A 22,324-nucleotide genomic window follows, 5' to 3' on the forward strand; every position below is an offset into this window, starting at 1 on the left:
TCCCCTGCTCAATATCTGCCAAAGGATTCCCATCAACCAAATAAAAATGGAACTTCTTCCCATGACCTGCCAGCTACAAAACCCTATAATATACAACTTTTCCTTCTATGGCCTCATGTCCTACATTTTTCCCTCATTCCACTCTCTGAGCACAATGGCCATACCTCACTGTTCCTCAATCAGAAAAAACACATTCTCATCTCAGAATCTTGCACTTGTCCCCTCTGCCTGTAAGGACAGAGCTCCTCATCTTCCCAGTCCAGTGATGTCTCTCCATCCTCAGCACTTAGATCTGTCAGGACTATCACACTAAAGGGAGAAGGGCCCAGGAGTGACTTAGAGTTGTGGCCAAAGGAGAAAATAACAAAAAGAAGTCAAGGTAAGTGAGGTTCAAGAGAGAGTGTGGTCAAAATGCTAAATGCTGCCAAGAAGTTGCTCATTCCATAAATATCCACTGAATACCTATTCATGTCACTGTTCTATCTTCTGTACACTTTTTACTCACATGCTTTCTCTGCATTTGAACAGCTAATCCTAATTCCCTACCTCTAGCTCAGATCCATGCTCTAATTCCATGCATTCGAGTGATTTCTAGAGACCTCCACTCTGCTGTCTCCCAGGTGCATCGAGCTTAACTCGTCTACAAAAGACTCGCCTCCTCCAACCCAGATGCTCTCCCTCCTGTATCACTTGCTCCCCTCATGGGAGCCCCACTCCTGCCTTTCTCCAGCATGTGCTAAGCACTCCAAGTGGCTGGTAGCTCCATGAAAAGGCCTGCGTCTGACCCATTGCCCATTCAGGGGTCTCTATTCAGAAGCACAGGCTGCCTCTCCAAGGTTTGAACTGAATACTGAAGGAGGAGGCACTGACCTAAGGAATCTTTCCCTCCAGACCAAGCAGCAGACTTTCCCCTTTAGGTTTGCTGGAGCAGGAATTAGTACAATCCCATTACTTCTCGTTAGAATAGGACCACTTATTCCAGATGATAAAATCTGACCATAGGAATTCTGTATGAATGACACAAAGGTCCTCACACAGCTGTAGCTTAGCAGGCAACTAGCAAAGCCTTGTCAGGCACCACTGCACGCCAATCCTGGGCAACTTCACAGGCAGGCACGAGAGGACAGCAAGGATGGGTGAACACCCATCATCCAAGGAACAGAGAATTTAGGGCTTTAGTTCCCAATCAGGACACACATTAGAACTGCCTGGGGAATACAGCCTGGGACTCAGCTTGGGCCTACACTGAACCGGTCACTACCTGGGGCCCACAACGTTCTGTTATTGCCAACATCCTGCCCCATCAGCACACCTTGTAGGTGTGCACATGTGTGCAGTGCATGTGCGCATGTCTCCTGAGGTGTGGAGGGAGAAAGAGGAAACCTCTCCTGCTGCCTTTAATAGCAAGTGTTTTGGGATGAGAAAAGCAAGGGCATTTGAAATCATGATTATTAAGTTCAAATGTGTGTATTTCACCTCCCTTGATAGGTTTCCCTTAATAAAGTTCTGAAAGAACTATCTTACCAAAGTTGTTATTGAAAATTCAGCTGTTAGATTTAGGTCATTGAAAAAAGGCCGAATGAATCCGTAAATAGTTTCAGGATCAGGATTACGATCGAAGTTTTCCTCTGGAACCGCTTCCTGCTGAAAGGAGGAAAAATGCAATGTCACTATCCACTGAAGAAAAACAAAAAGTGCTTTCCTGAGAGCCGTCTCCTACCTGTGCCCACGTGCCCCTGAAAATAATTTTGATTGGGTGACATGTCTTTTAGTCTTTTAAATATAAACAATGGGACCTTAAAAAACAATATTCAATACTGACACTCATTTAAGATAAATGCAGGCACAACCTCAGAAAAGTTACATGTTCCTTTCCACCTTCCCCATACAGAATTCTATCTAAATGTAAACTATCTTTAGGCTCAAAGAACTTTTCATCCTCATGTCCTACTTCTCTGCAACCAACTCTGATAATGTGTTTCCAGTTTCCTGTACCCACAGGGCCCTAAGGCTGTGCTGTGCTAAACAGCAGGCAGCCGTCACATACTGCTCTAGGGCATCAGAAGATGGGAACTGGAAATTTTTTTGCCATTCTAATTAACTCAAAATATAAATAGTTGTTTAATTTTCTTCACAGAGATCTTTACATATCTGTTAGGTTTATTTACAAATATTCATATTGTTTGATGTTACTGAAAACTATCTTTTAAAAGGATACACGTTTCTGGAGGGGGCATGTTTACTCACCTTAGCTCACCACCTGTACAAAGCTGAAGCTCAGTTCTTACTGACCTATTTCCTATACAACATTCCCTTTGTAAAATAATTAGATACAACATGAGATGAGGAAGAAAACCAAAGGAAGATAATTTTGACTTCAAGCTGGAGAGAGTAATTTTCTTCTAGTGATTAATTTCAAAGCAAATCATCATGAATAAACACAATTGTATGAGAAAGAATACAGCCTCAGTACAACTGATACTTACTGTCAGCGGGTGCAGCCTTTCATCAAAAATGTCCTTGGATCTGTCTCCATCTCTATAAAGTAAGAAGGTGATTTTAAAAACAAATCCAGGAATTTCTAATATTTTAGTAACACATCTGCTGAGAGTAGAGAGAGGGGTGGAGGGAGAAGCTTAACCTTCTACAGAGTCCTACTAATTCTTCTTAGATTCCGTAAGAAGTTTCTGGCCTCTTTTTACCCAGCACATCCAATTCTGTGAAATCTTCTCTACAGTGAGCAGCCAGAGCTGCCTCTCCAGGCGCTGACCCTCCGACAGGCGACGCTGGTCACCCCGACAGACTCCATCTGCCGCCTCGCCCTGGGCCACACAGGAGCGCGTCACAGAGCAGGAGCGGGGCCATGCATGTGAATACGAGACTCATGTTTCCCAGTTTCGCTTCTCTTGTTAGTTTCCTATATTATATCATTATTGTGTGTTTCTTCTTTTTTAAACACTTTGAGTTAAAAACTTGCCTTTTTATTTTAAAAATGACCAGTTACTGGTTTTAGAGAGGAAGGGGGAGAGAGGGAAAAACGCACATCGAAAGGCTGCCTCCTGCACACGCCGAACTGGGGATCGAACCTGAAACCCAGGAACGTGGCCTGATGGAACCAAACCCACAACCTGGGCATGGGCCCTGACTGGGAATGGAACCTGCCCCCTTGGGGCGATGCTCCAACTGAGCCGCACTGGCCAGGAAAACCAGTCTTCATTATTTTTAAGTTTAATTTTCCACACAGTGGTTCCCCAAATGTGTTTTGCAGGCCTCTGGGGTCCCCTAGACCAGTTTCAGGAGACACGTGAGGCCCAAAACTGTTTTTATAGAAATCCTAAGGCATTGCCTGCGTCTATACTGACACTGCAATGACTGTATAAAAGAAAAGTCAGTAAAACTGGCTTCTGAGCCTGAGTCAAGGCCGGGGCACCGCCCTGTGCTAGGAGTCACTCTGTTCCTCACGGCCACTGGCTGAAAAACAAATTCTGCTTCACTGGAGCACATCCTTGACAAAGCAGTAAGGGTAGTGTTATTAAATGCTGATTCTTATTTATATCTGAGTAAGGGGGAAGTATGCATTAAGCACTTCTGCATATCGAATAGTGGTTGTTAAGGAAAAGTACGTGTGACTTAGTTGTGAGCTGAACAACTGACTTTTTTCATTGAATAACATCTTTATTTGATAGTATAACTGTCAGTCTCTCAAAACTGAAAAGTGAGCATGTCACTTCAAGGAAAACAACTTGTACATTTGCTACCAGTGACGCAATTCAAGCTATCAAGCTAAAAATCAAGACTGGGGAAAACTTGTACCTTTTTTGTGTGAGCCTGACAGCTTTTCAATACTTAAGGGACTTTCAGGGAAGACTGGTGGTGATATGATGCTAACTAACAACAGTGAATTTTAATACTGTATAAAGTAATGTGAACCAATACTTTCCAAATGACCAATGCATAATATTATCATAAAGTTATTTACAATAAAAAGATTCATTCAGCATACAAGATATCTGAATGGATATTAATTTAATAGAGACGTTACTAGAAGTTCATAGATATGGTTTAAAATTCCATTGTGCCCGGCCAGGCGTGGCTCAGTGGTTAAGCGTCGACCTGGGATCCAGGCGATCAGGGTTCGATTCCCGGTCAGGGCATATGCCCGGGTTGTGGGCTACAGCCGATCAATGACTCTCTAATCATTGATGTTTCTATCTCTCTCTCTCCCTCTCCTTTCCTCTCTCTGAAATTAATAAAGATGTATTTAAAAATAAATTAAAAAATAAAATTCCACTGTAACTAATTTAAGAAACCAGCACTTGTGGACTTTGGGTACAGTATCAAAGAATATCCACAATTATCAGAAGGCTTTAAAAATACTCCCTTTCCTAGCCATACATTTACATGAGGCATGGTCTTCACATTGTTTCTTCAAAACAAATTATCAAGATAACTGAAGTAATCACAAATGACTGAAGACAGGGTATACATGAGATCAGCTGATGTCTATTACCAGACATAAAGAGACTTGCAAAAATGTAAATAAATGACACAATTTCCATTCAATGTTTTTGTTGTGCAAAGTAACTCTCCTTTAGAAAATATTATGTTCATACTACGGTTCCCAATCAGGGGTGTTTTGTCCCCAGGAAGCATCCCGCCCTGGCTGGAGACATGCTCTGTTGTCACCGTGAGGCGCGGGAAGAGTGTGCTGCTGGCATCTAGTGAGGAGAGGCCGGGATGCTGCTAAACATCCTACAACGCACAAGGCAGCCCCCAGAAAAAAGTATTATCTAGCTCAACATTTCCACAGTGCTACAAAAAACCATGGTTCAACATACAGGGGAATTACTTCTAAATTCTCAATTTTAATTTCTAATTTCTAATACAGTAAATATCAGTATAGCCCACATACACAAATATCCTTTGGGATCAATAGCTTAAGGGTTGAGTCCTAAGACAAAAATGATTCACTTTAATAATGTAATAAAAGCACTCTACAGCTTACTCCAATAATGCCCATATATATTACCTAACACTAAAGTTTATATCTTATCAGTTTATTAGCTAGAATAACAAGACACGTTTTAAAACTCACCTTTTCTTGATGTGGTAATATATTGCTAATACCAGGCTGTGGAGAGAAAAAAATGGAAGAACTGAGTCCATGTTAGGTCTGAAGACATGTCTTAAAAGGGATTGTGGTGGGGAAGGACCTTCCCAGGGCCCAGTGGCCATGAAATCCTCATTCAGAACAGTTTCTCTTGGGCACTTTTTGCCTTGTTGCAGTTCTCTGGCTTTGAGCAAAATTAGGAAAACCAAAATGCTAGGGAATATGCTGTTAGAAGACATGTTTTGGTTGGTTATTTCAGTATGTAAGTTATTACACATCTCTGCTGTCATTTCCCCTTCACCCATAGAATCTTTGATCCTGTACAAGATAGATCTGCTTGTACACATGCTTAAATTTAAGCCATACAGTAGTTTTTCCACCCACCCATCTTCCATCATTTGCCTAAAGGTAAATTAAATTCTCTATACCCAACCAAATCATTTAAGATCACTTTTACACAATTGTTAGAAAATTTAATGGCATATATAAGAAGCCACAAAATCAACAGGTCTAACTCTCCTAAAACAAGCAGTGCCAACAACGCAGCATAGCAGTATACAGGGTAATATTAATAACATTTATTTCCAAATTAGTTTAAGTGCAATTTTAATGAGCAGATGTAAGTCCTCAGGTACTGTGTAAGGTACTGTATTCCTAAGGTATTCGCAGATTCCGTGTAATATGAAACAAAGGAGTACTGTAGATTAAGTCATATGCTTTTCCTCTTTGCTCTCAGTTTCTAAAATGAAACTCAAAATAACTGAGGGTAAGCAAAATTGAATTTTATAACTAGGTCTATAGAATATGAGCACTTGTAAAAAGGCCTGTAACATTGTTAGTATCTAAAGGGTACTTCTATAGGGATTCAAACAGTTTCATCTTCAAATTGATTTTAAAATCAGAGAATTTGAAGCATATAAGCTGAAAAGAACCAAGGAAGTTGTGATGACATTTAATTCAACAACCCATTTTACAGGTAAGGTAACCAAGGTGAAAACTGACTTGCTCAAGGTCCCAGCAATGGTGAGCAGCAGGCCTCTCCCTCCTGCCCTCTCACCAGGCAGTGTGCTGCCCAAGCTTGGCTGTAATTGGGATCCTCAGAGGAGCTTTGAAAACCGCCTGGCTCCGCCCTGAGATGCTCTGACTTAACGGGCACTGGGTATGACTCTGGGTTGTTTTGAAAGCTTCTCAGGTGATTGCAATGTGAACACATGAATTAGGGTTGAAATCAGGATCACCCTGGATGCTTTTCTCCATATAATGATGCCCCCCATCCTTCCTCAGCTCATCAAAGGCTTGTGAGAGGGAGTGTGTTGGGGGAGGGGACAGGGGCTGCATGTGTTTAGAGACATACATTTTTAAAAAAGCTGCATCCGTGATTCTAATAAGGCTCCCCCACCCCATTGGGAACAATGCGCTACTGCCCCATAATAAACATCTTTTCAAAACCATTCCTAATAATTTTCTCAGAACACCTTTATTTTACAAGTAGTAAATGTACTGATCATTTTCAAAACCTGATGAGAGCAAACTAAAGCTGACTGTACTTCCAAAAATTAGACTAATTTGGTGAAAAAAAGCATAACACCTACTTGTCTGAGCAAGGTTAGTCTTTACAACTACTTTTGAATTATATACTGTAACATCAGAACCTGGAATTCAAAAGAACCTATGGAATGCAGCCAGAGTGGAGTCCTTTTCTTACTCCAGGATTTAGTGTCCTGGCTGCATAAAAAGATTAAATGATTATGTGATAGGTGCCAAAGCTCAGGACTTTAGAGAGGTTTGGGGCTCAATTTTTGATGAAACACAATTTGATCTCAACTACTGTTATAGGTGAGAGAAGAAAGTTACAGTATTATGATTGTGAACTCCCAGTTTTTAATAAAGTAGAAGTTACTGAGAATTTAATTAGTAAAAAAGCTGGTACAAGAGAAACAAAATTAAGTTTATGAACAAATTATATTTTTAGGACTGAAAAATTAGGAATGAGGCTACTAATATTTTCAGGTAGCATTTCCCAAACTGTTCTGGAAAATCAGCTCTCATATCCCAGGGAGACGCTGGTAATGCTCCTTGGAAAACCCCAATGGAATTCAGGAAGCTCTATGTCCTATTTTAATTTTATTTCGCTCTTAAGTAGCTTTAAAGTTTCATCTTAGCATGTTTTAAAGTGCATCTGCAATTGTAAACTATGTAGGGCTCACAGAACTTACTGAATAATTTTCAGCAGCATCATAACACTGTTACGTTTGCTTAAGTATAGACCTGACTGTGGCTGCGTTTCCAAAACTTCACTTATCTAACTTTTTTCTGCTTTGATTTTCTTATATATGGATTGATACAGTGTCTTGGAAGTGTATTTATATATCTATATATACATATATAACTAAATTTAATACATCTATAAAGTTAAAACCTCAGTTGAACACATTTTATCCACAAAGAAATCAGCCTTGAGAAGTTGTTCCTTAACCCTGGTTTGGTGCATTTTTCCTGGATGGAAAAGTGAATTCTAATACAGAAATAGTGCAGGAAAAACAGAACAGGGGAAATCTGACCAAATCCAACTAAGTGTAAAGGCAGATGCCCTGGGCCAGTGGGGGCCGAGCTGGTCCTCCTGCCAAGAGCAGCTTGCAGAGTAGCACATGTGGTTTTAGGCCTTTATCTCATAAAGAAACACTTTTCTCCAGAAAGAGTCAATGAGAAGCACCCCTCCTTGCATTTTGTTCAACAACGTCTCAGCCACAGTATTTCCTCAGGTAAAGATGAATACTCTTGGGGGGAAATTTATATTTGCTCACTGGCTTTCCCGTCTTCCATGTTCTCAGATTAAAATGGAAATTGAAATCAATAATAATTGATACCAGTTTCTTAACCTGATCTTGGAAAAGTATAATCAAATGAGGTCCCATATGGGTAGGACGCCTGTAGCATAAGGTGTCTGTCACTGAGCCCGGGCAGCCTATTTTACTCACCATTGCACACTGATTCTCGTCTCGGGCTGGCAAATTGTGCTGTTGTCTAAAAATATTGTTGAGCATGAGCTATATTTTTCTCTAAGGTGATCTGGAAATACCTGAAGGGGAAGGGGAATAGAAGAAAACATCACAGTAAGTTAAACTTAGAAAAGTGTTTTTTCTTCATTAAAATATCAAACATGAAAGGTGAGGGGGTGTAAACAGCCTGACCTGTGATATGCTAGGGCAGGAAAGGTCACCCTGGGGCGAGGTCCCCATCGCCAGGAACAAAAGCGTTCTACCCTGGTGACAAACCTGGCCTGTCGCTCCGACTCTGTTCATCTCTGCCTAACTGCCTACTGTATCGGTGCTGCTGTATTTTTATAAACTAATTCAGATGAGCCTTCCTTTCCCATATTATTATAAAGCAGCTTTCAGCATGCGGTCACACTTTCCCACCAGGATCTCCCACAAATACACAAAGACAGGACAGGGAGAACATCTAGCTGATATCTTTTAAAATACAGAGCATTTAAAAACTGCCACTAGCCAATAATCAGAAATATCTTTATATCATCTAAAACACAATTTTGCCAGTTTCAGATGTCTTACTTCAAAGCCACTTATTCCTCATTAGCCAAAAGTTCCAGAGGGCATAATTTGAAAAGAATCACTCTTTGGAGGAATAAATTCTTTCAAGCTAGAAATATATATAAATAATATATATATATATTTTTTAAAATATATCTCTATTGATTTCATGTGCCCTGATCAGGAATCGAATCATGATAGCCTGGATCTTAGATGGACGCTGTACCCCTGAGCCATGCCATGCCGGGCTCAAAGTAGAAATATTTTAACTATACCTAAAACTCTGATGTTTCTTAAACTATGTAGTTAATCTGTAATTTACTTTTCAGATCTCAAAAAGACAAATACAGCATAAAATGTGAAAACTCATTTGAATACTTTTATTCTAAGTGGAAGGTCATCTTTTAAGAGCACTGCTATACAAGTGTAATACGGCGTATAAAACACCTTTAAAAAGTCAATTATGACCAAAAACCTATCTATAGGGGGATAAAAAGAAGAGGGAGAAAATGTACCAAAATATAGACTAGTTGGTAAAACTTTAGGTGATATTTGCTCACATTTTCCTCCAGTTAAAATTTTTTTCTACTATAAATGTATATTGTTTGTATTTGAAAATATTCGTGCTAAAACATTGAAAATTTTTAATTAGGCATCGCTCAAAGCTCCATGGGGTTCATTTAGTAAATCAACAACTTACGGTCTACTGGCCTCATCCAACCAAAGGAACACAACACTCTGCCATCAGTCCAGGCCTCCTCCCAACTATTCAGACTTCCCAGGATCGAGTATCTAGTATCCCCCAGAGGGGGCAGAATTAAGCCTCCAAGCAAAGCCTGGGTATACTGGCTGCAGATTATTTTCCCCTCATCTTGCTTGAATATTTAAAACAATTGTTCTTCAGGGTTAAAACCTTGCTATTGATGGCTTACAACCTCAAAGAACTACAGTGACAAACATAAAGATAAAAAATGCAAATACAAAGAAAACAAAAGCACCAAAATACTACGGAAAACTTAGTGTTCACAGGTATCTGAACCCCTGGTGGGTCACTAGAATGGACAGAGACAAAAATCCTGCTGTATCTTCCTTCACTCGGCACAAACGGCAGAACGGATGGACTTTTACAATCTTTGCAAGAAAGGGAAGGGGTTACTTAGTAGACTTAAAGTTCAATAACAAAGACTAGACAAATAACCAGCCTAGAAGTCTAAGGAGTGACAACCCCAACCTTACTATCAAGTCAAGTACCTGTTGAAATCCTGTCCCACCCATTGTGCCACTGTCTCATCTTAATCCATTAAAAAATAAAGCTGAAGTTTACTGTTTTCTCTCTACTTTTTCACAAGACACATTTTGGATATTAAGAATTGATGACTTTTAATTAACTTGAAAATTTCTAGCACTTTATGCATTAATGAAAGCTGCTCCATCTATGTTGCACATAAATGGGACAATACGGCAAAATGCATGGTTTGAATAGAATTCTTAACCAAGACTTTGGTAGGAAAGTGTAGTATGCTAATTATCAGGATACCCAAAAATATTCGCTGAATTAATATTAATTGTATTGAATTAAAACTTTAAACTTTGATTTACACTTTAAATATAGGTTCTAAGTTTGAGTTAGAACCTATCGATTTGAGATTTGTAAACGCACCATAAATCTATTTCCACTCCTCATCCTTTCAGAGACATGTCCTGAGAATTAAAGGCATAAAAAAAGCTATACACAGTATAAGAACAAAGGGGAGGAAGCACAGCCTTGGTGCCCATAGAGAGTGGCTAGAACAGGGGTAAGGAAGCCAGTGTGTCTTACAGAACCCAAGGCAGGCTCAGAATCCGCCCCCAAATTCTTGCAGTGCAGCCCTGTCAGTTGCAAAACTTCTGCTCACTCCTAGTGCTTCCAATTACATAGCAACAGGCGGTCAGGGGCCACCACACATCTGAGGGACGCCAACAAGTAGGACAGATCAAAACAGATGGTGACTATGAACAAGACAGGTAACAGCAAGTGTGGGAGAGGCTGTGGAGACAAAGGAACCCTCGTTCGCTGCTGGTGGAAACATAAACTGGTCCAGCCACCATGGAAAACAGTAGGGAGTGTCCTCAAAAATTAAGAATAGAGCTACCATATGACCCAGCAACCCCCCTTCTGGTTATATACCTGAGAAATTTGAAAACATTCATTTGCAGAAATATATGCACCCCTTTGCTCATTGCAGCATTATCCCCAGTGGCCAAGGCACGGGAGGAAACAAAGTGCCCTCCAGTGAAGGTCTGGATGAAGCAGCTGCGGGCCCACATACAGCGGAACAGCTCTCGGCCACAAGCAGAGGGAAGCACTGCCACTGCGACAACATGGGTATCATGATGCTCAGCTAAACAAGGAGTCAGAGAAAGCGAAGAGCCCCATGATTTCACTCACGTGTGGGATATAAAACGAAAACTCACAGACACAGACAACAGCACGGTGGGTGCCAGAGGGAAGGGGTGTGGGGGTGGTAAAGGGTAAGGGGCCCAGATATACGCTGAGGGAAGGTGACTTGGCTTCGGGGGCTGGGCACACAGTGCAACATACCGATCATGGATCACAGACATGCACACTTGAAACCTATGTGACCCGATTAACCATCGTCCCTCCAATGAATTTAATTAAAAAACATCTGAACTCATAAATAAAAGTTGAAAACATTTCCTAAAATCTACATGCTAAGAACATCACTTTTTTTGGTGATTACTTTAATAGAGCAACTTAGAACCTATGGTATCAGCAAATGAGTTGTCCTATGTAAAATAAAGTATTGAATAAAAAGAAAAGAAAAGTAATGGGATTGATAAAATTCAAGAGCAAGTGAAAATATAAAAAAATAATTCTTAACCTCAAAAAGGCAAAAAATGGTCTTGGTAAAAGAATGAAATGCTTCAGAAAAGAAAAACAGGATGTAAGAGACACTGTACATTAAAGACAAGATGGACAAAACAGAGAATTATAAAAGGGCTGGGGCATAAAAGGAAGGAAATCTCCAGAAGGTAGAAAAAGAAAAAATGGGGGAAAAGAGGGGGGGAAATTAGAGACTCTTGCAGGAATCCTGGCCTGAGAGTTCCAGCTTCTTAGTAATGGGAATACTAGAAAAAAAGAATAGAGGATATATGAAAGAATCAAAAACAATTCCCTGAAAGCAGATCAGACCTGTAGCCTTGATGGCCACAATAAAATGGAAACTTACAAACAAAAACATATTACAAATTCCAGAACCCCGGGAACAGAGAGGGTTCTAAAAGTTTCCAGGGAAGAAAGGGATGGGGAAATCTCTAAAATTAATAATATATAATGTATCATCCCATGTCAACAGACTTAAGAGCAACTGTGGTGAGAAAACAGTAGAAATGCCTCTAGTACTGCAAAAATTAATTTCAACCCAGAATTCTATATTTTATTAAACAGGAGGCATTTCAGAGAGGCTAGATCTCTAAAAAATTTCTGCCCATGTATCCTTTCCCAGGAAAAAGTGCTCCAGTAAAACGAGGGAGTATAACAGGACAGAGAAAAACATACCACCTAGGACAGCGATTTTCAACCAGTGTAAGCGCAGCACACTGTGGTGCCAGAAGAATTTTTAAAGCATGCAATACCTGACTATTCAGGCAGAGGCACTAATCTCTTTTCCCTTAGATTGTCAAATAAAAAATGACAACAGCCAACACAACAAGAGATATCCAGTGTGAGTTAATCAAAATTATAACTTTTTTTTTTTTGTCAGATTGGCAAAAAATATATTTTTTGGTGTGGCACAGAATTTTATTCATTCATTTTATTTTTTAAAATATATCTTTATTGATTTCCGACAGAGGCAGGGAGAGAGAGAGAGAGAGAGAGAGAGAGAAACATCCATGATGAGAGAGTCACTGATCAGCTGCCTGCTGCACGCCCCCCACTGGGGATCAAGCCCGAAACCCGGGCATGTGCCCTGACCGGGAATCGAACCCTGATCTCTGGGGTCATAGGTCGATGCTCAACCACTGAGGCACGCTGGTTGGGCCCACAGAATTTTAGTAATTAGTTTATGTGTGCCATGAGATGGAAAAGGTTGAAAATCACTGATCTAAGACATAGGGGACCCCATACAAGAGAACAGTTATGTGAGCTCCCAGGTGACTTTAAAGAAATATGCCACAAAACAGACACAGAGCAGGCCTAGGAAAAGCAAGTCTATACTAGACTAGGATAACAAGAGGGGGGAGATTGCTTCCAATAAAACATGGAACAACTCTGTTTAGGAAATGGAAAATATTTTTGACAGGCCTGTGACAAATGTTACAGAATTTTGGGAAAAAATATTTGTTAGAAAACAAGAAGTGAATATAATCAAAAAATTAATTCCACACACACAAAAGTGAAAACTTACTAGGTATTATGTTAATGTAGCGTAAATGTAGTATTTCTGTCTGATAGCCATCTTTCTCTGCCAAATTACTAGATTGTTAGGAACAAAAAAATTTATTTTGAAAGCAGGGAGACCAGCCTACTTGCTGCATCTGGCTGTGTGAGGTCATGGTGACTAGGAAGAAGGGGTTGGGATTGTCCTGGAGAAGTGCTCAAGTTTCAGTCACATAGGGGTCCCAAAAATGTATACACACTGTAACAGCTGGTAACCCACTCAATTTCCACTCCTTTCCAGGTTTAACTGATTTGAAGTAATGGGGGGAGACAGACTAAGCTTTGAGCAGAGAAAACTTATCCTAAAGACCCACCAGACTTTCTTCTATGGGGATTCATACAAGATAAAGTTTACGGTACAAAACCAGCCAACAGTCAACAAATTGAGGGCCCAAAATACTGAACCAAATAATTCTTGCTGTTTGCGATTCCACTGCTTTGCCTTATCATCTGTGCCTGGACCAGAACGGTCATCAGTTTGAGAACAAGCAGTGACCAAAAAATTACTCACTTCTATAGATTTTTTCAAATTCTGAAACTGAACTATATGTTACTAAACACTGACTTGATGATCATTCAAAGTGCATGTACATCTTTTGGGACACTGTGTATTTGAGAAAAAGAATGAAGGGTATACAAAAAAGAGGCACAGCCACAGATCTACATGGCTCAGCAGTAAAAAGTATTTACATAATATAATAGTGTAAACATTGATTCTGATTTAATAAAAACCATGTTACATGTTGAGAGGACAGGGGGAGGGAAAGAAGGCCACGCTGGAGTTGAGAAAGCTAAGCTTTCAGCTGCTATGACAATAAGTCAATAGATGGTGCTAAAAAGTGACTTAGCTATTATATTGTTGTTTATTTTGTAAAAAACAAGATTAAAAGTTAAGGTAAAAATTTAAGGCAGATCTTTCTATCACAACCATATTATTGAAATTTAAGTTAAAGGTCAGAACCCCTTAAAAAATGGGGATTACTAAGCCAAAAATTTTCCTGAATATGTAAGTTTGATAATTAAGATAACAGAAGTGATTTAGAAAATCTACCAAAAAAGGGACATGCCGATGACACTGGGTCCATTATATACTTTTAAAAATCATGGTACACAATTTAATTCATATTATTAATTTCTTACTTAACTTTTCAAGTGTTTACTTACATGGTGTGAAGAGCTGTTCCTCCTCTTTCCTTGCACTAAGAATAAAATGAATAAGTGATCAATGCAGATACAAATGCCTCAGGGAAACAGTTATGATTCCCTGACAGATACCAACACACAAAATAAGACAGATTTCACTCCATTTCCTTTATCACTTCTTGACAATTGATAATTTAAATCACTTGGCAAGAGGAGTCCCATAAAGTAAAACTTTATCCTATGTTTTACTGTTTTGACCTAAGAGAGATTCTATATTAGGTACAAATCAAAGTCGCTCCATGTACTGAAGAAAAGGCAAAGCTAATTAGGCCGGGTGAGAGTCAGCTAATGAACAAGTTTAACTGCTGCATCTCTGAGCCACTGCTCAGCCCTGGTTCCTAATTCTGCATTTACACCCACTTTACTTGAGTCACCAGCATCTAGCAGTTGACGGCTCCAAGAACCAGTTTCTGGCCAGGCCCCTGGAAGCATCCTGCACCACTCACTGGTAACCAACTGGAATATCTTACAAAGGATCCCATCTAGTTTAAATTGTAAAATGAGTGTGGCTAACCTAACTAAACACCTGCAACACAAAATTGTTTTGCTCTCACAAAGAAAAGAAGAAAACTAAAAGCTCCAAAGAGGGTCCTGGGCTGCACTTTGTGCCCCCCGCTGCCTCCTCGAAGGTGGGGCGGGCATCACAGGCACCTTCCTAGGACTGAAGGCAGCTTTTCCTTTACTGTCTCCCCCTCTCTACATGAGAGCAGCCCATGGTCCCAGAAGAAACCGAAATACAGCAATCCTACCGAAAACGATCAGCTCCAGAAAGTCAAAATGCACATGTACCATGAAAAGGCATGTTAAAAAGCCCCACTGTTACTGTGCTGCGTTAATTCAGATACACTGGAGCCTGCCCTTCTTGTGCCTCTGCTGTCTAATCAACTGAAAGCTTGGTCAGTGAGTCTTTTTAAGCAAGAAAACACGATTTAACATAATATTAAGGAAAATAAGCAGGCAAGCAGGGTGATAAAATCCTACAGTTCTCTTTTCCTAAAACAAACAGGGCACAGGAAGCTGACACTAGTTTCCCTGCTGATGCTGAGCTTCTGGGGCCCCGCAGGCCTGTCTGCTCTGATGCCCCCGGGCAGCCCTGCAGCAGGTGAGGGAGCTGGAAGGAGCTGGAAAGTTCTAGATGTGGGGAGGATGGAGCATTTGGTTGAGCGCTATGTAAAATAAAGCCAAAATCACAAATTTAATCCTCATACATAAACAACTGATTTTTTTGATTTGTTCAAATAAAAACCTAACTGTGCCCTAAATTCTATCTTGACTTACCATGCATTTCATATTTCTTTAGGAAAATTGTCCTTGCCCTGGGATGGTAGGAAGGGATTAACTGTAAATACCACTCTGTATAGGAAGAAGAGAAATAAGCATACTGATTTAGTTGAGTAGAAAAATACAAAATTTAAAAAATAGCTATACATCCATTTTAATCACTTAAACGAAGCTGAAAGAGGTCTTTTTTTTTTTCATTTTTTAAAAAATATATCTTTATTGATCTCAGAGGAAGGAAAGGAGGAGAGAGAGATAGAAACATCAATGATGAGAGAGAGTCATTGATCGAGCCTGCAACCCGGGCAGGTGCCCTGACTGGGAATCGAACACTGATCGCCTGGATCCCAGTTCGACACTCAACTGCTGAGCAACGCCCGGCCGGGCAAAAAAGTTTTTAAGTAATGGTAACAAAACAATTTTAGTGAAGGCAACAACATAAAAATTCTACCAGGGTTATGAAAAATTGCAAGATCTTTCTAGATATGAGGAATTAACCCAGGCTATATCTTAGACTTTTTTTAAACTTGCAGATAAATAATCTAATTTAAATTGGGGTATCATATATGTGCTTTCCCCCTTCCACTTATCAATTAGAAATATAGTCACTCTCTTTTATGCTGATATTACTAGCTCATTCCAGAAACAGTCTCAAGAAGCAAGTTACACTGTGGCCAATTAGCGACAGATGCAAGCTAATACATCAAATAGGCCCAAATCAAGTGAGCTGCTTTTGGAAAATGTTCTTTACACACGTAGGCTGATTCTAACTCCATTCAGATAGTGAACTTAGTTAGCTGAGGCTTACTTGGGGCTGTTCATCGTGGCGCTTTTTAAAGGACAGCATAAGAGCTCAGTGCTCTAATCTACAGGAATAGTTTCATGACAGTGACTTTTTATACTTTTGACAAAGTGATTTTTTAGTTCTGCCCTCAATTTCCAAAGCTAAACTCTCACTTCTTCCTTCCATGCCCCATGATTAATTTGGGGCTTCAATAAGAATTCTTTCTCGGCCTGATCATAGGGCTGCTTGCAAACATGAAATCTGCTGTGAACACATAAAGTAGGTCCCCTGCAGCGCACCTTGCACCGAGGTGGGATAATCTGCTTAGGCAAGAATACCAAACACGTACTTGAATTTTAATAACACAAAGTTCCCCACTATATGCGATTATAAAGTTGTAAGTTAAAAAAACAAACCCTATGATAGGCCTTAGCAATGTCCATCTCAAACCATTTAACCAAACTTGTAAGAAAGTGGACCAAGGTCCTGACGGAATAATGGTTCAGGCGACATTCCCCACATCACATAATAATGGGCCTGTTTTTAAAAGGGCATTTGGAGGTCAAATATAAATAGACTATAGCCCTGGTTCTTGGAGAATCAAAATGCTCACTGATATGTTAAAACTATAGTAATGAATAAAGTCTAACATCATGTCCAAATGTATTTACCTAGAAAACTTTCCCCTCCGAGTAACACAGTTAGAATGTTGCCCAAACGTCATTCGGGACTGGCTGGTTAGCAGACATCTGAGCCGTCGGCTTTGACAGTCCCGCCAGCACAGAAATTAAATAACTGAACCAATTGCCTTGTGCTTCAAGGAAGCTCCTTCCCTGAATTTCAAGTTTATTAAATTGCTTTTGAAGACACTATTCTATTCAACATTTTTTTGTAAAAAACTCATACAATTATTTTAACGGATTTTCCCCACATATTTGAAAAATGAGACAATGTGAGCTATTTAGAAAAATAAACTAACTCAGTTGTGCACAAAGTGAGAGGCAGAGACTATCAGAGCAGCCTGTAACCTCCAGCTGCTGAGAGAATGCAAGACTATTTCCTACCAAAAATAATGCAAATATACTGAATTTGAATAAAAAATAACACATTTGCATAAGTAGCCATGTTTGTATAGGTGCCTATGCCATGATATAGCTAAATTAGTAATTTCACTGGAAAGCCCAAGAAAAGTATGTACTTCAGTCAAGGAAGCAGTAGGCTTACACACACACACACACACACACACACACACACACACACACACACACAAAACAAGATGTGCTGCTATGGCTCTAAATATAAAAATCAAGAAGGCTGGAATGAAAGAAATGACAATATGCAGAAAAAAACAAAACTAGCTCAACTAACAAAAAGCTGGAGCTTCCCCTACCCTACACCCAGTTCTAGGACAGGCACATGCCCCAGGGCTGGCCGATCAATCCCAGCTGGTCTGGCACCTCCCAGGAACCTCAGAGAAAGGCAGAGCTGACCTCTAGGAGCCTTAGGGCCTCTGGAGCTCTGGGCGCTGACTTTACCAGCATGAGGAGGAAGCCTTTTCAGGAGAAATCCACAGGAGCAGAACTGAGATGAGTTCTGAGAAGCTCATTTAATTACTGAATCAAGGAGTACCTTGGTTTTTACTCTGTGAACTCTGGTCATACAAGTCAGTGGTTTTAAACTTTTGAATCTCCTTAGCTCTTTAAAATTAAATGACTAGACCAAAAGGTTAGGTTGTTTTTATGGCTCAATGCATACAACTAAGTTGCTTTCTAAAACAGGTGAGGGCACACTAGTGTATAATGCCTCCAAACATACCAGTTTTAGCTTCTACTCCAGCTTTAATACTTAAAGAAATCCTAGTTATGTGAATGAAGAACCTCACAGTGTCTCTAATTTGCATTTCTTTGATTATACAGTTTGACCACAGTTAACAGTGTTATTTCCACTTTGGTGAGTTGCCTTTTGTTTACAGGTACTGTATGTATTGTGCCCACGAGAACCCTAAGGTTATTAATTTGCATGAGCCTTTCATAAAATATTTACTGTTTATAGCCTCCAACAATTTTATATATATATAACTTCCACTTTTTGCTAATGACAAATACTGCATCACTATTTTATAGTGTGGTTTTAAGCAGCATTTTTCAGAAAGACATTGATTTCCATTTATTCCAATTAAATAGAAATGTCAGAAGTTTCTAGGCCAACTGCTGGGCACCTGTTTACTTAAGGTTCCTGCATGTACTGACTGCTCTATCCCTATACTTCACATTGTATTTACTATGCATTGTATTAGTTTCCTGACCCATAACACGAAATTTAGACTCTAACAAGTGGATTATACACTAATGATTTTCTCTCTCTGAGTCTGCACTTTCCCCCCAGGCAGGTGGCTCCTTCCCCCTGGCCTGGAGCTGGCTGCCCCACCCAAGGGCACAGGGTGGGCCCCTGGGGCCCCCAGGCTGCTGCTCCTTGAGCCTTGCTTCCTAGGAAGCCTCCGCCCGTCCCAGCTCTGGCTTCCAAACCCCCTCTGCAGCGGCCTCGCCTTGGACCTCAGGGCTGCCTTGTTTGAGTCCTCAACACGTGTCAGTGACTGTGACTGAGACGTGACAGTTCCCACAGTGAAGTACACCGTTCTTCCACTATGTATTTTTAAAGGTACTTTGCTCAGTGTCTTGGACTTTTAGGAACATTCCTCAGTAACAATTTACCTCCATTTCATCTCAAATTATGGAATGTTACTGTTTTAACCCTGAAGTTTAATTACTCTAATACACTAGAAAAAGGGTGTGTGAAAAAAGGTAGTATCCCCAAAGCTGATCACATGACATGTCACTCTATCAGTCCCATCCCTGTGTCCATCCATCTGAAATTCACATTCCTGCTCCAGCAACCTGATGTTCAAACCTCGGAAAACTCAATTTATACCACTCAGAGCCTGTCTTCTCACACGTAAAACAGATAAAATTCCTATATTACTGAACTCAAAACACTGTAAGGGTCAAATGAAATGCAAGAGGAATTTATATACTATATATAGAGCACCAAGAAATGACAAAAAAGCTTTCATAAATTAATTCAAAAGCAAAATATGAACATTTAGCATCACTTCAAAGGAAGTGTATGAAGTGCCCGCTCATTAACCAGCACCCCCACGTCATCTTAAGTAAATGTGAGCCTTGGCTGCCTGTTTAAGGGAAAGGAACCAAAGTCACACAATTAGCAGGAATTTCAGCATTTTTGTAAAATAAGCAAATACATATTTTCCCTGCTTTGTCATGTACATCACTGGATGTCCTCTCCTTCCTTTTCCATGTAACTTATCCTGGAGATCACCACATAGCAGGAAAGAGATATTTTATTTTTTATAGCTCCATAGTAGTCGACTGTGGGGACGTACTAGTTTATTTTTCTGTGACTTGTCATTCCTATTGTGTCACTACATTTAGACTTAATTTCCTTAACTTGGCCCATTTTAGGCCCTTACAGTTTCTGTTCAATCCACGGTTGACTCCCCTGCGCTACTCTGCCCGCCGTCTACCTGACACCCCTGCATCCCCCCTTCTCACATGGAAGCTTCTCTCTCTCTCCCTCGCTGTTCCTCTCTCTCTTTATACAATTAGCATCATTTCCCTACATATAATCCTCCAGTGGTTTCCCATTACTAGACTAAAATTCATATTCTTTGTCAAGGCCCACGGGCATGCAGGTCTGAACGCACCGCCTTCCTCCTCCCGGCGCCCCTGTCAGTCTCCGCAGCCCCCCCCCCCTCCCGTGCCTGCTGTTCGTGGCCTGCACTCTGCGCACCCCCACCTGAGGAACCTGCCTGGAGCGTGTTCACAGGGCTCCCTCATTTTCAGACCGGCTCAGTGTCACTAAAGGGAGCAGCCGTCTTTAACCCTGACTTTTTTGACTGTCCATGTGCTGTCCGCCCCTAGGATCCTCTAGAATGTAGAAACCTTTGCTAGGGTGGGAGCCTGGCCTTGACTATCACTGTCCTGCATCTGGAATGGTGCCCAGTAAATATCTAACTATTTCAGTGTACCCCAAGTCAATTAAGTTTCTCCCAATTCTCTTATAACTCCTAAGATTTTACCTAATGCAATCTTCTGATTTGTCATCTAAGATCAGCATTTCTTTCAGATCTTAGAGTAGTAGTTACTCAGAATTAAAGACACAAAATCTCCAAAACACCTAAAAGAGAAGTTCTGCTGTCCGGTGAAAAACCAATGGTGACTTTAATTTGGGATAAGAACATTTACTGTTAAAATACCTTAACTGCAAAATGACATCCTAATCAAGATATAAGAAAGCATACCATCTGAAGTCTACAGGTCAGTACAACACACCTGTTTTTATCTGGGTCCCAGAATAAAGCATTATAATGGGAGTGTGCATGGTTTCACTTTGGACAATGGCCCATCCTAAAGACTGGGCACCTGAGTGATGCTCCAACCATCTGAAGGTACAGGGACAGTTATGAAAAGGCCTGCAGCAGAGCTCCACGCAGTTGCATAGAAATACCCCTTGGAGCGCCCTCCAGAGGTCAGGCACAGGTCCAGGGGCTTTATGTCATTACTTCTCTTTATAACACAGAGCTATAAAGCAGCATACAAACAATGACCTCATTTTTGTAGAATCAAATGTTATGTTTATATGCGTACGAAAGGTTCAGGAAGAATAAACACCAAAATATTAATAAACGTTCTGGGTGTTCTCAGCATAAGCGAGTGACTTTTCTATATTTTCCAATCTTTTACATCAAATGCTTATTAATATTGTCACCAAAAAAAGAGGGTTTAAAATAGCTCCTGGAAAGAGTGAAGATCTGCTGCCCAGAGGTTTTTTCCTCATAGTATTGCCCGTTCCTTCCTACGCACCCCACAGGGGCAGTGGGAGGAAGGATCCCCTGAGAGAGCACCTTGAGCCAGCAAATTAGCAAAGCTCATGAGGTCAGGACACGAAAGGCTGTGTGAGCAGTTGGTGAGTAATAACAATACTGGATGACAGGACCTTAGTGTCTTTTTTGTGTTACTGAGGCCACCATCGGTTATAGTCGATATACTGTTAGATAAAGGCAAGGTGCTACACAAATTCTTTTAAGTCTGTCTGAAATCTGTACTAGGCTCTTAAGAGTATCCCCTGGAAATGACTTCAAGAAACCACCTTCTGTTCCAGAAGAACAAGGCAGAGCATCATTCAAGCGTGATTCTGTGTAAGAGGCACATGGTTCAATTCTCCATCACAGAAAAGCCAGAATGTTTTACATCTAAGTAAGTATTTCCTATTTCCGGGGAAATTGATATAAAATTGTCTGAAATACAGACATTAAAAGCAAATTTTCAGTGTCCTTGGACTTTACATTTGCTATTTTCACTTTGTTTCTATGGAAACTTAATAACAGGCAATTGCTGAAACTGAGGTTTTCCATATCAAGTTATTGAATGTGTCTCCAAAATTAAAAACAATTTGAAATAGAAAATCTATCACATTAAACATAAAAGGCAATTCTATACTTTGAACCCTGTATTTCCAGCTTCTCTGGTTTACATTACTCACTACAGGCTTGTGCTCACTCCCTGGTCCTTGACCTGCCCTCTCACCAGCTTCTCACAAGGACCCTCTGCGTCCAGAGCTCTGTCGGCTTCCATCCGAGGCCGTCGGAACACACTCCCTAAAACACATCAACTCGCACCCGGGGAAATTCCTGCTCCCCCGTGACTTCTTCTTTGACCCTTACCCACTGTGATAAGTTTATAGACACAGGGGGAGCAGCCGTTGCTTCTGAGTTGTATACAGTGATTTCAAACGGGAGTAATCACTACTGGAGGAAGTTAAAATGGGCTCACTTTATGGAGAAATATGAAATATAAGCTGCAATCTAAAGAGTTTGTAAGCACCACAGAAACTGAATTTGGCACATTTCCACCTGCACGTCAGCCTCTTCTGCTCAGCAG

General features: G+C 40.5%; 1 protein-coding gene across 1 annotated transcript in view; it reads right to left on the bottom strand.

Moving 5' to 3' along the window:
• The window catches only part of LOC308557948 (cyclin-Y-like protein 1), a 132,424-nt gene that overhangs the window by 24,237 nt on the left and 85,863 nt on the right, over positions 1–22,324 (bottom strand). The window contains exons 2-7 of the mRNA XM_081138858.1: positions 15,584–15,658; positions 14,267–14,301; positions 8,089–8,189; positions 5,096–5,131; positions 2,487–2,538; positions 1,525–1,644 (exon numbers count right to left, since the gene is read on the bottom strand). Of these exons, the coding sequence (XP_080994984.1) occupies positions 1,525–1,644; positions 2,487–2,538; positions 5,096–5,131; positions 8,089–8,189; positions 14,267–14,301; positions 15,584–15,590 (351 nt within the window). The 5' untranslated portion in view covers positions 15,591–15,658. The remainder of the gene's footprint in view (positions 1–1,524; positions 1,645–2,486; positions 2,539–5,095; positions 5,132–8,088; positions 8,190–14,266; positions 14,302–15,583; positions 15,659–22,324) is intronic.

The sequence above is a fragment of the Miniopterus schreibersii genome (assembly GCF_964146895.1).
Source record: "Miniopterus schreibersii genome assembly, chromosome: 1".
Classification (NCBI taxonomy): Eukaryota; Metazoa; Chordata; class Mammalia; order Chiroptera; family Miniopteridae; genus Miniopterus; species Miniopterus schreibersii.